Source organism: Callorhinus ursinus, unplaced genomic scaffold (assembly GCF_003265705.2).
Source record: "Callorhinus ursinus isolate GAN/ISIS: 27379988/994484 unplaced genomic scaffold, GSC_fseal_2.0 scaffold3, whole genome shotgun sequence".
NCBI lineage: Eukaryota > Metazoa > Chordata > Mammalia > Carnivora > Otariidae > Callorhinus > Callorhinus ursinus.
This window is the reverse complement of record NW_027397065.1, coordinates 30,413,810-30,431,642: the sequence shown is the minus strand read 5'-3', so window position 1 is coordinate 30,431,642 and position 17,833 is coordinate 30,413,810. Positions and strand designations below refer to the sequence as shown.

The 17,833-nt window shown below is 43.8% G+C and overlaps 1 protein-coding gene across 1 annotated transcript in view; it reads left to right on the top strand.

The window, feature by feature from the left end:
* Window positions 1–288: 288 nt before the first annotated feature.
* The window catches only part of NSG2 (neuronal vesicle trafficking associated 2), a 55,304-nt gene continuing 37,759 nt past the window's right edge, over window positions 289–17,833 (top strand). Inside the window, exons 1-3 of the mRNA XM_025866615.2 lie at window positions 289–440; window positions 1,344–1,494; window positions 16,865–16,948. Of these exons, the coding sequence (XP_025722400.1) occupies window positions 1,366–1,494; window positions 16,865–16,948 (213 nt within the window). The 5' untranslated portion in view covers window positions 289–440; window positions 1,344–1,365. The remainder of the gene's footprint in view (window positions 441–1,343; window positions 1,495–16,864; window positions 16,949–17,833) is intronic.

The window sequence follows — 17,833 nt, the reverse complement described above, 5'->3', positions numbered from 1 at the left end:
TATTGCTCTGGAAGATTTTAAAAAGTGATCCCTTCTCCTAATGAATATGTCTCTTCTGTTTTTCTAAAGACTCAAGGATTGCTTATTATATGGTTATTATTATTATTATTATGGCCAGAATCCCTCCCACTTTCTTGAAACCATTTTGTCCCATGCCCTGGTTGTGGCCATGCATGAGAAACAGCAGGTGGTGCCAGATGACAGATGGTGTGGGAGCCCGTTCCCCGGTGGGAGGGGGCGCAAGCGAGGGAGCAGGCAGGCAGCTGCCAGGAGCTCTTCCCCTTGCTCGCGCCTCGCTCTCAGAAACTCCCAATCCAGACACAGGCAAGGCGCTGTCTTTTCAGCACCACAAGCTCGGGCTGAGGAGGGAGGACTCCTGGCCGTCCTCCTCCTCTTCAAATTGGCTTGAATCTGCTCTGACCCCCCAAGAGTGCATCACAGTAAGTAGGCATTTGTTTTTGTTATAACCACTCCTCAATATCCTCCGACCCTTTATCATCCTTTCATCTCCACAACAATCCTATTTTGTCTAATAATGTTCCATCAGCAGGATTGACAAGAGAAATCCAGTTGTCTGGGCTTCTAGGGGTGGGGTGGGAGCATCGTTTGACTTCCAAGGGAGCTTGAGAGAAATAAATGTGATTTGTTTATTTAGTTGGCAATCTTGCAATACGGGGGTTGCTAACTTTCCATGGAAGAAAAAAAAATGGCCCTTCGCTATTGAGGAAATGGAGGCATTCCATGGCTGAATAACAGGATCAGGTTCAAGCCAGCCTTTTTTTTTTGTTGTTTGTTTTAGGAAATTGTATCTCTTGTACAATCTACATATCATGTGAAAGGGTACAGTACACATAGAGACACTGAATGTATTTATTGTGGTTTAAGGAGATTGCTGAAGAAAAGCCAACATCATAAAATAGCAAGGTGGTAAGGTGTGGTGGTAAGGTGAAATTTATCATACTGCAGGGTGACCCAGAATAATAGGATTTAATTTTTTGGTAAAAATAAGCTTTTCACTGAAATTATATGACTGTATTAGCTCTAGTATCTTGGATTTTTTTTAAAGCTTGTATATTGTTGGTGTAAGTCTGGGATTTCCTTGAGTTTTCCTGAATTTGAGGGCTGTTGAACTCCATAGGCAGGTGGCATATTTTGATGATTAAAGAAGTTTTGCTGGATAATGAGAATCATGTCATGAAATCTAGCAGAAAATATATAGATGACTGATCTCTACACTGAAAACCAAGTGGACCCGTTGAGGACACTGCTGTTTTCTCTGTCGTCAGCCCTCTCTTACCCTGCTTCACCTCCCACTGTAACCAGAACCCCACTGCTTGCCTTAGGTCTGGGAAGAAAGGCGTAAGGATGGTGAAGCTGAACAGTAACCCCAGTGAGAAGGGAACCAAGCCGCCTTCGGTTGAGGATGGCTTCCAGACCGTCCCTCTCATAACTCCCTTGGAGGTTAACCACTTACAGCTGCCTGCTCCGGAAAAGGTAAAGCAGTTGCTCTTCTCCCCATCAGTCCCTCATGCTCCCCCCATCTCAGGAAATAAAGCAGTAAAAATTCCACCTCTCCAAACCCTTTCATTCCCTCCGCCAAATATATCCCCTTTCTTATAAAATGTAGTCTTCCAGAGACATGACATCTCTTGTGTTATTTCAGGTTTATGGTAAGTGTTTACTCATTTTTTGTTCACATATACATATATGGGCAAGAAAATTAATCTTTCTTTTTTAAAGTTTTATCATAGCAGATGAATACTAATAAGCTTGTGGATGGTGATGGAGAAAATTGTCTTGATTTTTGGGGGGGAGGTGTTTCAAAAATTCACTGGTATAGATTTGAGGACAGAGATATTGGATGCAGTCCAATAAGCATTTAGTTTGCACCTGCTAAGGCCCTATCCTTGTGCTACAAGTTGGTTATGAAAAGGCAAATTACAAAATCCCTATCTAGTGTAATGCTTAATATAATACATCAGGGTAAATGTTATACCTGAGAATTTCACAGGTTATGAGAGCACAGGGGTGGAAACAATTAAATTCTCTTGGGGTGGGAAGGGACTGGAAGAACAGATTAGGTAAACTGCAGAGGAGAACATTTGAATTTGGCTTGTAAAGGTGAGTGAAAACCTTCCAGATAGACCATAGGAGGAAAAGACATTTAAGACATATGCAAAGCATGGAAAGCTTTTGAGAAATAGCATGACTAGAGTAGAGTGTCTTTGGGGAGGCGTGGCTGGAAATGAATGACTGGCTGATGGCACATCTCCTGACATGGGAGTAGTCCATGAAGAATGGAGGTGGGCATTTATACAAAGGTGGGCAACAATACAAAAGTTATCCCATGGGCAGAGCTGGGAGAAACGTTATTGTTTAAGATCCAGTTGAGAGAACTTGGGGTCTTATAATATAAGCTTTTGCACACTGTAAGAGATAGATTTGGAGGTAAATGATGGAGTTCCCTGGCTGAAGAGCAAACAATGGATCATTCCATCTGTTTGATTTTCTCATTGGCATCTCCAGGAGGGCATTGTGTGTCTTAACCAATTGGCTCTAGCCAATGAACAGAAGAGGAGCCAAAGCTAGATAAAGGACCTGGCTGATTGGCTGGGGGTTGAGTCATCTGTTTTGAAAGTGCAGAGGTTGTCAGTATGAGAATGTGCATGGGGGTGGCAGAAATAAAGAATCCTTGAGCCATCCTGTGAGACTGATAAGGCTTTTAAAAATAAAATGTGAACAGGCACTTAACACTAAAGAAATGTAAAAGAACAGTATTAATTAGGTATCTGCTACATGGATAACAGAGGCTCTCAGTTTTGGGCTGCATATTAGAATCACCTAGGGGAGGCTTTGAAAATCCTGATATCTAGGTTACACCCCAGAACAATTATGTCAGAACCTCTGGGGGTGAGATCCAGGCATCAGTATTAATTAAATCTCCCCAGGTGACTCATGCATGCAGCCAAAGTTGAGAACCGCTGCGTTAGATGCACGTTTCCCCATGGGAGTCAGGGATTATGCACTCAAATTTATAGGTGAAAAGGTGAAGGATCAGAGAAATTTGGTTAGTTATCCAAGCTTAGAGAAGGAGTACCTGGCAATGCTGGAATTTGAACCCAGATATAATGGAAATTGGAGAGGAGCAAGGGGATATTTTCTTGAGGTTTTAGGAAGATTCTTTACCCTTCTGCCAACAGCTACAACCTGGAAGATCTGCATGTCCCTAAAAGGTGCACAAGGAAAAGGGATTGTGGTGAGATCATCCCTCCCCCCATCCCTAGACACATCGCAAGTCATCCGGACATACCATGGCCTCTGTTTCCCCTTACTCTTCCCATCCCACCCTTTTGCCTTCAAGGGCTTCCTTCTCTTCTTTAGAAAGGAAAAGACACAATAACCATTGAGTGCCCAGTCCAGATGAACCAAAAGGCTGTCCCAAAGCCTGAAGGACAAATACACTGGGGACTTGCACGCATGGAAAGGGAAAGCAATGCATCCCGAAAGATGCAAATCCCTACTGGGACACATCCTCACAGGGGCACATTACAGACTCTTCTGATGTGCATGACCAAGTCTTCCTACCAGGCACCACCATTTCCTCCTTTGTGAAACAGGGAGGATCACCCCTAGTCACAATGGTCAGAACAAAGTTAGATATGGCCTCATATGTAAAGTTTCTGGCACAAAAGTAACTGTAAAAGAATAATAATGATCATTTTCAAGTGCTTCCTAAATACTAGATTCTGTTCTAAATCATACGTTCATGCGGTGCGCGCGTGCGCGCGCACGCGCGCGCGCACACACACACACACACACACACACACACACACACACACACTTTTCTTTTAGCTGTAAATAGTTAATAGGACCCAATAAAGGAATTGCTATTTTAATCCAATTTTTGATGATGACAAAACTCAGGCATGGAGTGATAAAGTAACTTCCCAAAGCACATAGTTAACAAGCATCCTGGCGATGTCTAGAGAACCCAGAACCTAGGCAGTGTTGTTCCAGAAACTTCACTTCAGCGGGAACAAGGAGCCAGTTGGCCTGGGAGTCCACAGACTTGGGCTTTTGCTCAAACTCAGCTGCAACCCACAGTGTGATTTGTGTAACTTGTTTCTCCTCACTCAGGCCTCTGTCTACTCTTCTCTGAGTCGGAAACTCTAGTAGTGGTATTCTGTGCTAGAATTTTGATTTTATAATATTTACAAGAATAAACAAGTTTTCCTGACATCAGAACAGATGTGTTAGAAGTGAATTCCACTTGAGAAGCCAAATGGGTCCTCCAAATACTTATTTAGCAGCACAGACTCTGAAGCTACCGCTCTAGGAGGGTTCACATCTCTGCCCTACCTTTTACTGTTTTACTTTGGCTAATGACTTGAAGCAAGCTTCCTAGACTGCCTCAGCCTCCTCATTGTAAAGTGTCGGGATAATGATACTGGGACTCAGGTCACGGGACTGTAGGGAAGGTGAGGTGAGTCCTGACACAGTTGTCAGCGCTTTGGTTAGGTTCCAGTCAGATGGTGAGTGTTTGAAGCCAAAACGTTCATCACAAAGAAGTATATTTGACACCAATGTTAAATCATATTTTTTTTTGAAAATGTAAAATACAGAGCGTGCTTGGTGTGTGATACTGATAATCATCTTTAGATTTGTTCACTAAAGGTACTATAGTATGGAGTCTATGAGTTTCAGGGGGAAAAGCTTTCGGAGGCCAAATGGAGAAATGAGCAGGTCTGAAGCCCTTGCACTGGGCTGGGAATGGGCCACAAAGGCATTCATATCTGTTGTTTCAGTTAATCTTCCCAATGGCCCTGTGAGGGGGGTTTTAGTGCACCCAATTCACTGATGGGGAAATTAAGTTCACATCAATAGAGTGGCTTGCCCAAGCCTCACAGATGGAGTGGGAGAGCTGGGGTTGGAATCCCAGTGCACCTGAAACCCCAATATTTCCCTCTTCACTGTGCTTGTCAATAACAAGAAGTATTCCTCCTCCAGAGAGTGCTTCCTCAAACTCAACATCCCTCATCCATGGCCATGCTCCTCCGTGGGCTCCCTGGACCAGCTGCTGGGGGCTGGGTGTGATCCTCCAGAGAGAAAATCCCAGCCTCCAATGCTTCCTCCCTGCCCAGTACTGGAGGGATCCATGCCTGCCTCAGGAGAGGAGATGGGCTAGCTTCCCACCTTGTCTAGCACTCTAATCAAATCCTCCACACTGCACCTGAGGGAGCCTCCCAGAGTTGGGACCAGGTGCCTCTCCCATGGAAACCCCTTTCAATCATAGTCACAGGCTACAGTCTCAAATCTTTACCTTGGCAAATCCTTATTTGCCCCACTGGCTTCCATTCTCACCATTCCCACTTTGTACCTTGAACACCAACATGTCAGACATATCAAGAGCAGTGGAGGGTGATTTTTTCCCCCCAAGGGGACATTTGACAATGTCTGGAGACATTTTTGGTAGTGAAAACTTTAGGGGAGGGAACACTATTGGCATCTAGTGAGTAGAGGCCAGGAAAGCCGCTAAGTATCCTACAGTGCATAGAATGTACCCTCCCACCCAAACTGAAAGAATTATCCGGCCCCAAGTGTCAACAGTGCCAAGGTTGAGAAACCCTGCCTTAGAGTTTTCCACAGTTTCCAGGGTGGTTCATGCTCCCTTCTCTTGCACATGCCATTCCTTATGCCCAGAATGTCCTTATCACCTCTTGCCTGTCTGTTAAGCCAGTACTCATCTTCCTAAACCCAGCTCAGATGGCAGCTCTCCTGGGTTCCTTCCCTAGCCACCCATCATTATAGCTATGATTTGACTTATCACCATGGAAGGCATCTACTCACTCACTCACCCAACACATCTTTTTGGGCACTTCTATGTGCCAGGCACTGTGCCAGGCTATGCATATCCAGCCATAAAAACCAGGCCTAGCCACTGCTTTCACGGAGCTTCCAGTCCAGTGGGGAAGAGGGACTTCAAACAAGCCATCATACAAACAGATGCACAGAGACACAAGCTGAAAATGGGCTCTTAAGGAAACAATACAGAGCTGTGATGTGAGAGAGGGTAAGACTTGAGAGACCTAACTGTGATAGAGGCTGGTCGGGGAGGTCCTCCTGAGGAAGGAGGCCCGCCTGAGACCTGGGGGTTGGGTGGTCAAAGGAGTAGGGGCAGCGGGTCTAGTATGTGGACAGGTATTGAGGGAGTCGGAGGGATAGGCAGGAAAGTAAGTGGGCTGGACACACTGATGAGGGGGAGACATTTGGGAGATGAGGGGAGGTGGGTACCAGTTCATGGGGGGCTCAGTGTATTTTTCTGGAGGGGTTTAAAGCAGGAGAGTAATGGGATCAGATTTCTATTTAAGGAAGATTCCTCTGGCTGCTGTGGGCCACCCTAGGGATGAGGGACTCATGATGGGTCTCCTCTTCCTCATTCCTTCCAACGTATCCCCCTTGCAGCACCAGAGTAGTTTCCCCAAGACAGAGGTGACTGGTTCCCTGCAGCATGCCCACCATGAGTGGTAGAAGTAGAGAAAGAGTGCAAGGCAGGAGGTCAGCTAGAAGGCCACTGCTGTGTTCATGAAGGAGGTGGGAGGTGGCACTAGGGCAGTGGCAGTGAGAATGGGGAGGTGGGTGGATTTAGGCTGACTTTGTGTCTGGTGGGCACTGAGGAGATTTGCCCACTAGGCCGGAGGGCCCTGGCTCGGCCTCATCATGAATCCTGGCATGCAATGGGCAGTGGGAAGTACTGGCTGAGCGAGGACCCCTGTCCCTTCCATAGCCTAAAGCTGGGCTTAGTTTCTCCACTTGACACATGTGGGAATAGACTTGAATGTAAGCAGTTGGGCGACTTTTCCAGCCTGTGAGTGCAAGCTCTTGAGAAGCTGAAACATCAGTCTGCAGATAGCAAATTTTGGGACATGCCCATGGGGCCTCGTTGCCTTTGGTGTGTCTAAGTGAGCACAGTTAATCTGGATATCCCCCACAACCCATCTGGGAAGTTGCAACCATTATTGCCGTTTTACAGATGCAGAAACAGACTCAGAGGGGTGAAATGCTATCCTAGGATACCCAAAAGAAAACAGTGCAGCCAAGATCAGCACACAGGTGTGCTGGGAGATGCCAACTAGTGGGTGGCAGGTCTGCAGAAAGTAAGCCACAAACGGGCACAGCCCCACCTTGGCAAATCCCCAGATGAATCATGTATTTGGCAAGCCAGCAACCAAGCTCTGGGAAAATGTTCCTTTTCTTTCTACTAATTCCTAAGTCTTTACATGTCCTGGATGAGGTTGGCTTACTTGCTTGTGGGAGGAAAAGAATGCAGACATTTGTAGATCCAGTATTGAGGTTTGATACACTTGGTATTTTGCAGGGTAAACCACATGAGCTTTGCCATCCTAGAGGTCTGGGTTCAGATCTCAGCTAAGCTATTTCCTTACTGTGGGGCTTTAGGCAAGTCGCTTAGCCTCTCTGGACTTTTTTTTCCAACTGCAAAATGAGCATAATATCTATCTACCAGGGTTATTGTGAGGAAAAGCATGAAAATTGTCTAATGGCACACAAATGGTGCTTTATTGATATAGTTTCCTATCTTCCACTGGACATCCAGAATATGGGTCTTGCAGTTCACATTTTTGAAAGATGACTGTAAAAATGAAACATGATATGAATGGGGTTTCCAAGGTGAAGGTACAGGGGATCCGACAGGGTGGACCTGGACAGATGTGGCCAAAGGAGATGCCTCTCCTGTCACTGAGTCCCGCGAGCCTTCTTGGCTTCTCTCGTGGCTTTAAAAAGAGGGTTCTTTTTCTCCCTGAAGCACAGGATCAGAGAACTGTCAGCCATTCCCTAAGGAGCAGCAGAAATGCACATCTCTGCACATTTGAGGTTCACAGAGCCCCCTCGTTTCGCTCTTCAGACACTCTCAAGACACAGCTTTATAAATCACCATGAATCGGGGCAAAGGCTCTGACCAGGCATTTCCAGTAAATAGATATAAAAATGACCACTCAGCATATTTAAAATTTTTATAATTTTAAAAATATAATTTTAAACAAAATGTAATTTTTCACCTATTAGATTGGCAAAAACAAAACAAAAAACCCCTGATCCCACAGCATTTGATAAAGCCCAGTGTTGCTAGTACTGAGGGCGAAGCAGATCTCCATACACTCTGGTCAGTTATATAATTTGGTGCAATGTTTTGCAGAGGGTGTTTTGACATTGTTTATAAAATTTAAACTATGCGTACCATTCGATTGGTATGCTTCCTACTGGTAGGAAGTTACCTTATGGGTATATTCTTTCAAGTATGCAAAGGCTTATGCAGAAAGAAAACCTATGAACAACTGGAATGTTCCATGCGACTGGGCCGGTTAGATGAACCCTAGCGCATGGATGTGGAATACTGAGTGGTTGCTAGGAGAACGAAGCATTCTTGCTTGTGCTAATGTGGGAGGAACCACAGACACACCGCTCAGTTAGAATAGCTTTAAAGAGCATGGCACGGAGTCATCTCATTTGTGGAAACACATCTGTGTGTATGTTTTGTTCTTATCATTCATAAAACAATTCTGGACAGACGCACAAGAAACCATTAAATGTTGAGGGAGTAGGGATAGGGGTTGGAGGGTGGACTGTTTGAAGACTTTCATTCCATATTTTTCAAGCTTTATTTTTATCATGAGCATCTATCAAATTTTCTACTAAAAAAATCACCCCCATTCTCACAGATGGTGAGACAGTCTTGGAGCACGGAAGTGACTTGCTCACACTTACACATGGAGCAAGCCGGCATCCCTGCACGTAGAGGAAGGCATTAAAGCAGTGCACTTTGAATTTGAACCCTAACTCTACCACCTACTTGCTGTGTGACCCTGGGCAGGTTTATTAACCACTCTGTCCCTCTGTTTCCTCGCTGGTAAAATGAGGACGATAATCTCTTCCTGTAACAACTGTTTTAGGGGTGAAATGAGAAAATGCATGTTGAGTGTTCACCCCAGTGCCCAGCAACAGAGTAGATGCTAGTGTGAGGCTGTTGTTATTACTGTTGTTGCTTATTACCATTCTCATCTGTTTGTGGAGAGCACAGGGCTGGCCCCAGGCCTCAAGGAGTGCTGAGCAGTGAAGTGGGCTGGGCCTCTGGACCACAGAAGATAGGCCCAGGGGCAGATCTGCGGGTCTCTGCTACAAAGATTCCAGCCCAGGCGGCTAGTTTCTGCTCAGAACAGGAGCTGGAGCCCCCTCCCCACACCCCAAACCCCAGAGAGGACCATATGGAGAGTCCCTCATCTCCCTGCATGCTACGTACTGCCGGGGGGCTGGACAGTCATAGGCTTAGTGGGCTGGCCAGTGCATTTGAGGCCATACTGGCCCACCTTCCATTCTGCCTCTGAAAAAGTAAAAGCCCAGCAAGGAAAAGAGACCTGATCCCATGGAAAGAGCCCTAGACTGGGAGTGAGCAGGCCCTTACTAGAGTCCCGCTTCTGACCCAGTCTTGCTGTGTGACCCGTAGCAAATACCTTCCCCTCTCTGGGCTCCCATCTCCCCATCTGTGAGTTGATGGGGTTGGACAGCACTACCATTAATGTCCTCTGAGCACTGACATTTTACCCTGTGTTCTGGGCCCTTACCAAGCTTTGAGGGCCCAGAGAAAGAGAGTAGACTCAAACCCAAAAAGATGGAGTATGGGTTGAGAGGTGAGCAAGGGAAATGGGAGAAAGTTCCCAACTAAGTATTCAGGCCCCATCTGGTCAATTTCACCTTGTCTCTTTACAGATGGGATTCATTCATTCAACAGTATGTATGGATTCCCTTCGTGTGTACCAGGTGCCACAAGATCAGAGTTAGAGTTCTTGAATGGTGACCTTCCTAGTGGGTGGCACTTGGATTTGAGCCAAAAGCTTAGATTCAAGCTTTGGTTCTACTTCTTAGTGCCCTGTGAGGTTATGAGGTCATTTCTGCTCTCCAAGACTCAGGTTCCTCATCTGTAGAATGGGGATAATCATTCTTACTTCAGAGTGATAGAGAGGGTTTCCTATGATATAAGATGTAAAGCTTTTAGCACAGTGGTAGTGGGTACCCATTATATTTTATTTTAAATTTTTTAAAGATTTTATTTATTTTGGGGAGGCAGAGAGAGAGAGAGAGAGAGAGAGAGAGGAGGGGCAGAGGGAGAGAATCTCAAGCAGACTCCCTGCTTAGCACAGAGCCCAACTCAGGGTTGGATCCCAGGACCTTCAGATCATGACCTAAGCAGAAATCAAGAGTCAGATGCTTACTCAACTGAGCCACCCAAGCGCTCCTGGGTACCCATTTTAAAACAATGATAGGAAAGAGCAGGGTAATCTTGAGTTTGAACCACCAGTTCAACTACTTACCAGTCATTTGATCATAGGCAAGTGACGAATTCTCTAAGGCTGAATTGTCTCATTTGAAAAATGGGAATAATAATGATTTTAAAGGAGATACATGAAGATTGGAGAGAAGGTTGTGAGGAGAGTTATGAGAATTAACAGAGTACACATCAGTAGACCCCCTAGAACAGTGCCTGGCACATAGTAGGTGCTTGGCAGATGCCCTATCCTGCTCTGAACTTCTCTCTTAGCAGCAGGGATGAGCTGCAGGGTACAACTTAGATCTATTTTTGGCCTGTGAAAGTCCAGCTCATAAAAATACAATCTTGCTCCTTGTCAGCACTTCTGCACTTTTATTTATTGTTCTTGCCAATCCTGGGGCCTCTCCATGTGGGAACCTCTTCATTATTGATAATCCCGGGAAGTAGTATTTTAAATTTTTATGATCTGTACTTTGCACCATCTGAACCACCATGTATTATCTGGCCTTGCCAGTGAACAGAGAATATATCCAGACTAGGGGTCCTTTTGGGATGAATAATTTATCCCATTTTCACAACGCCAATTATGTTAAATTATGTTCTTCATATCAGCCACTGACAGGACAATGGGGACTGATGTATAAATATGAAAACAAATTATATCTTTGCCCAAATCCACAATGGTATTTGAAAATCTGGAGGTTCATTTTTCCAAATATTTGTAAGACCCCACTTTAAATGATAAAAAGCATAGAAAGGATTTTTCCTCTTCTCTCTCCACTTCCCCCCCACCCTTTCTGTTATTAATCAAGAGCTCAGGGCTCCATTTTCCCCACTTTTTTTTTTTTTCAACTGCAGAGAATAGAGCCTTTCTTTGCAAATGTATTTTCTCTTTTCTCTTTCTTTGCTTATGTAAGCTGATTCCTCCAAGGTACAATTAATGATTCGCTAACATTTCTTATGCTTTTCCCTTCATAGTACTTAAAAAAAAGAAAAAAAGCAACTGTTGCCATATCTTCTTTTATAGAAGGGAAATGTTTTTGGCTCCCCTCCACGGGAACAGAACACCAACTTTCATGACACGCCCAATAGCTGGTTGATTCCAGTAACTCTGTAGGGTTGTATTTCTCCTGTTCTCTGCATCTTTCCAGTGTATCTCGCTGTGGCCAGAGGCTTATCCATTACCTGTAATATACATCTGGAAAGGCACTCTCTGGTTTATAATCCTTCCTTGGATTTTCACTGCTTTCAAGTTAATCTTCAAGTTGCTTGGTGTGGCATTCAGAGCTTCTGTTTACCCCTCACTTTCACCTACCCTATGCTCTGGCCGCTCAAAACCAATTCCTGTGGCTCCTTCATGTGCCAGCCTCCTGAGTGTCTCCTGAACGTATGCTGGTATATGCCGTTCCCGCGGTCTAGAAAACCCTTTTCCCTAAGTTTGGGGAGGCAAGAATGGAAAAAAGAAGTTGGCCAGAGAAACCATTCAGGGAGAGATGACAATGCTCTGGACGAGGGTGCAGGCAGTGTGACTGGACAGATGGGTTGATTTGAGAGAAGTTTTTGAGAAGCAGGAGCTGGTGCTGAAATGGATTTGGAGAGTGCAGGGAAGGGAGGAGTCATGGGAGAATTCCTGTATTTGACATAAGCACTGGCATGGATAATGCTGCTATTTGGGGGCGGATGGCTTGGGGAAGAACTATTAAGGGGCAGGTGGACTGGGAACACAAGAGCTTTGCTGTGAACATGGTATATTTAGGCAGATTGGTCCAAGGGCAAATGTCCAGTAGGGAAATCTGAATGCTGGATGAGGTCTGAATTTAGTTGTAAGGGTAAAGATGGACTTGGAAGTTATAGGAGTGCGAATACTCAGAGGAGGTGCGTAGGAGGGAAGCACGCCCATGACTTCACCCTGAGAAATTCTATCATTGAGAGGTCAAGCAGAAGGGGAGGATCTTGAAAGGGAAACTGAGGAGAGCTGGTCAGTGAACGGGAAGAGAACCAAGAGAAATACGGCCATGGACCCAAGGGAGAAGGGCATTTCAAGGGGTAGGGAGCAAACAAGCCTACCAGTGAGAGGTCAGAGAAGAGGCCAGAGGACCGTCTGTTCTTGTCCTAGGCAAATGGGCAAAGACCTGCTTTTGATGCGGAGATGGGGTTCTAATGAGCTAACATTTCCTTAGGGGCGGTGGTAAAATATTAAGCCACGTGGGTTGCTTTTGGGGAAAATGTGGCTTAGCTAAAGAGAGGACAAGACGGAAGACCAGCCTGGGTCAGGTACCCACCTGGCCTGTGGCTTGTGTTTGAACTTGGTAGTTTGAGAACTGGGGCTCCGAAACCGAAAAGAACCCCTTTCATTAGAAAGTCACTCAGGGCATAAGCAGCCTGTCATAGGGGTTTAGGGCAAAGCAGGACATGGACTTGAAGGAGGGCTATGACCTCAACTCTGCCTAAACTCAACACCCCCACCATTACTGCAAATGGTAAACGGGAGACTTTAAAAAGAAATAGTATATATATACTTATAAACATTACATGTTATTTATGTATTTATTATAAATATTATATATAAATTATATAAAATAATATATAATTTTTATGTATATTTTGAACTTGATATAAATAAATCGTATAATATACACAAAAATTTTGTGTCAGATCTTGTTCAAGGTAATGTCTGTAAGATTCACCCATGTGTGTGGCGTTCCATTTTATGAATAAACCACAATTTATGCATTCTTCTATTAATGGACTTTTGGATTGTTCTCAGTTCAGGGATATTATGAAAAAAGTGGCCATGAACATTTTTATTTGTATGTTTTGGTGGATCCATTATATTTTGAGGTTTTTTTTTTTTTTTTTTTTTTTTGTTGGTGCCAAAAAAATCTCTTGTTTTTTTTATGCTTATTTAGTATTTGGCCGTCTTACTAAATCCTAATAGCTTTTCAGTTCATTTTTCTTGGAACATATTTTTTATCAGCTAGATCTTTTTACCTCACAGAAGACCTAATCCAAATTGGACTAAGGCCCAAAGAGTGTAAATTGGCCCCTATAACTGCAGAGTTCAATGTGAACTTTAGGCAAGGTGTGATCCAGAGGGCACTGTGTCATCAGGGCCCATCTCCATTTCTCTAGGGTCGCCCTGGCTCTGCTCTCCTTCATATGCCACCTTTGTCTTCATCTCGGCTACTCCTTATTGTGACAACAATCTCTGCGGAAGTTTCAGAACTCAAGTCCTCACCACACCAGCCAGAGGAAGAGCATGCTCTTTGAGGAACACCCATAAAGAGCAAGGAGGCTTCTTTCCCCAAGTTCCTAGTCAATCTTGCCTCATATCTCATTGGTCCTAATCTTGAGCCAATCATATTTTGTGATCAAGAGGATAGTAGGCCCTGATTGGCTTAACGTATCATTCCTATCATGAAGGGAGGCATCAATCCCACCAAACCACATGGCTGCCACACAAAGGGGCAGCAGTGGGTTCCCAAAAGGAATATCTGGGGACTTTTGATCTAAATGGATGCTAGGGAAGCAACCACAAAATGTTTAATATGATAATTAGAATGTTATTCCGACAGTAATATTTTTAAAGTTCTGTCACCTGTCTCAAAATGTCGGCTATGCATAGGGTCTTTTAAATTTATGTGGAATGATGAAAATGATTTCGAGCTTTTTGAGAAGCTTTGGAAAAACTGTTCATAGAAATTGAGGGCGGAGGGAAGGACTAAGAAGCAAATGCTTCTTAACATTTCCTCTGTGATGTGTAAACACCAGAGATCTGATGGCTAAGGATCTAGCTGCAAACAGATCAAACCAAAAGATGGTTGTTGGTTGAGATGGACTTGGGAGTGTGGGAAAGCATATCAGTTTTCTATCGTTGTACAATAAATTTCCAAAAATATAATGGTTTAAAACTACAGAAATATATTATCTCACAGTTTTTGTAGGTCAGAAGTCAGGGCACAAGTTAGCTGTGTTCTTTGCTTGGTGTCTCACGGGTCTGAAGTCAAGGCGTTGGCTAGGCTGCCTTCTCGTCTGGCACTCAGGGTCCTCTTCCAAGCCTGCTGAGGTTGTTGGCAGTATTCAGTTACTTGTGGTTGTAGAACTGAAGTCCCCATCTTCTTGAGTGACCTGGTTGTCAGCTGAGGTCACTTTCAGCATCTAGAGTCTGCCTTCCAGCTGCATGGTCTTCTTGTAACAAGTCAGCTTATTTCTTCAAGGCCAGTAGGAGACGCTTTCTCTAGTCTGCTTTGACGAAGTTTTTTTTTTTTAAGATTTTATTTATTTATTTGAGAGAGAGAAAGTGGGAGTGGGAGAGAAAGCATGAGTGAGGGGTAGAGAGAGAGAGAAGCAGGGTCCCCACTGAGCAGGAACCTCAATGAGGGACATGATCCCAGGACCCTGGGATCATGACCTGAGCTGAAGGCAGACGCTTAACCAACTGAGCCACCCAGGCGCCCCTCACCCAGTAAATTTCTATTCATCCATCACTCCCTACCTTTTTTTTTTTTTCCAGACAAGGAGGTCAGGAGCATGCTTGAACAGCATTGTTCGAGCTGGGTAGGGAGGACCTGCAGGCTGACAAGTGCAGGCCAGGCTCCATTCCACATCTGCTTTGAACATCCATGGAAGAAAATTTGGCAGCACTCAGAGGCAGTGTGCAAATAAACATTTGTTTTTGAATGAATGGTTTGAGTGCTTATCTTCTATTAACTCATTTAAGCCTCACAACAACCCAATGAGATATTTATGGTTATTGTCCCACTTTATAGAGGAGAAGACACAGAAGGCTTAGGAGTGGAGCTAGTGTTCAAACCCAGCACATACCCTTACACCTTCCTACAGTACTGACAGTATCAGTGTCTGCCCCACAGCATAGAATTAAGTGAGATATGTATGTCAAATGTTCAGTGCCTGCTATATGGTAAATTTGCAAAGCATGAGAGTTATTTTTATTACCTGTGCCAAAGAAGCTTCTGCTTTCCTATTCTTTAGAAGAGGAGATAGGAAGAAAATAAAAATAACAGAACAACGCACCCTACCTCCCAAAAGACCCTCACCCTTATTTGGCTGCCCTAATTCCCTATTTGAAGGAGCCAGGGCTCACTTCCATTGTTTGGAGGAGCAGACTACAGAGAGGGGCGGGACACAAGAGCAGAACTGACATCTGCAAATTTTGGATTCTAGATCATGCGGAGGAAGAGAACTGTTAGATGGGCTGGTCCCCGAGCCTCCTTAACCAACATATGTAAGTGCCACACAGGCAATGTTCAGTAATAGTAGTCCTTTCTCCATCCTTTCCTTTTTGAGCTACATTTAGTTAATGGCATGCCTCACAGACTTAAAGAATATTCTTCATAGGAGAATTTTTTTGCTTGAGTCAGTACACTTGACTACTGTCTCCAGGAAAACATGGGAATTTTCCATGAAGATTCAGTTAATTTAAGCTCCAGTGAGAAGTAAGAGTGATCATGGTTAGGAGGCAGCTTCCTTTTAGCTGAGTGACCTTGGACAAGTGACTTAGTATCTCCCAGCTTCAGTTTCCTTGTCCCAAGACTGGAAATAGTAGTGGTATGTAGATAAAGGCTTATGAAGTGCTTGATCTAGTTCTGGCACATAATAAATAATTCCAAAAATATTACCCATTATCATCTCATTTAACCCTCAGAACAACCTTGTGAAATAGGGAAGATTATTGCCCGTATTTTACAGGTGAGGCCCTGAGTCTCAGACAGCTTCTGTGTTCCCCCTGACACTGTGGCACTCGGCCATGGTTATTGATTATCTGTCAGGTTCTTTTTTTCTTCCACTTTGCCTACACAGTGGGATGGAGTTCCATAAATGTCTTGGCAGGTTGACAGCATATCTTGATAAGATATTAACCACCTCTGCAAAATATTCAGACTTTAGAAAAACAAGATGATACAAGAGATTCAAAGACCTTTATGTTTTTCTCTGTGCAAGTGCCTAAGTCAAATTGGAATCAAGTATATATATAAAGGTTGAGCTACAAGATGTTCATCATAACTTGTTTACATAACCCAAGCTGTGAAAATAACTTAAATGTTCAACAATAGAGACTCATCAGATTCATTGTAGTATATGCATATAGTGAAATATTATGCTTCATCAAAAGGCAAAATACAATTGTGTATTTGTCTACATAAAAATATGTTAATATATTGTTGTATGTTTAAAATAGGTTATAATTCACGAAGTATGAATCTGTCACATAAAAAGAAAAGATATGCTTATATAAATAGCACACATATGTCTAATATATGCATATATATGTGCATATAAAAACATCTGGAAAGGTGTGAACCAAATTGTCACCTATGGTTGTCTCTGTTGGCATGGGGAAGTATGGGTAATTTGAATTTTCTACTTTCTTATATGTTTGAGAAGGAGGTTCTTTATTTTCTGATCTTTATGCAATGTATAAAAATTCTAGCTACTGAGAAAAAGAAAAGAAAAAAAGAAGCAGTTCAAGTCTCCAGTTGTGCTAACACTCGTTGAACATTTCAGGTGATTGTGAAGACAAGAACAGAATATCAGCCTGAACAGAAGAACAAAGGGAAGTTTCGGGTGCCGAAAATCGCCGAATTTACGGTCAGTTTCTTTACACAAATTGTAAAGGTAAGGCTGGCTTCAGCCAGCTCAAGGCTCCTCGCGCTAGTAGAGCAGGTGCTCCTGGGGAGTGGGAAATGATAGAGGCTATTTCTGGGAGGATTTCTTGAGGCCACACTATCTGGCTCACCGAGTCTGATCAAATAACAAAAGCTCTGCCTCCTGAGGACGATTTATGCTCTCTTCTGCTCTGGAATGCTCAGATGATTTGATAATTGAGGAATGTGCCTCCTTTCTTCTTTTTCCCCCTGTCCCCATCTCTCTACCTTTCCATCACAATCTCCAGGAAATATGATGGAAATGTATATAAAAAAAAAAAAGCCCTCAAATATATTAGTCAGTGGATGGTTGTAACAAAATACAAAAGAGACAAAGGGGGAAAAAAAAGCTGACTTCTTAGTGGAAAAAACCCAAATGGTTGACCTTCTATTTCTTGGTGAGCGGTCACTAGGAGGGCTGATAAATATATATCACTGTGATGAAGGAGTCTTGAAGCATGCTCTGCAAGGACGAAGGGAGGAACTTGAGGGAAGTACCCTGGAGAAGTCACTTAGGAAGCTGAGAAGAGCACAACTTGTGTAAAGGCCCTGAGGCTGGTCCCAACTCTGAATAAGAACACAGGCAGTGAGGCTAGGCTCTTAGAAGGGCGCAGGGAGTAGGCAGATAGGAGACAGGAGAAGTGGGCGGAAAGCAGACAATTCTAGGCTGTGTAGACTCTATGGAGGAATTTGGATTTTATGCTAGAAGCATAAAGGAAGCCTCTGAAGGACTTCAAGAAGGGAAAGGACATGATTTAATTGGGTTTTAAATAAAGTACACTGGCTTTTATGTGGCCAGTGGACTGTAGCGGGCAAGAGGGAATGTTTG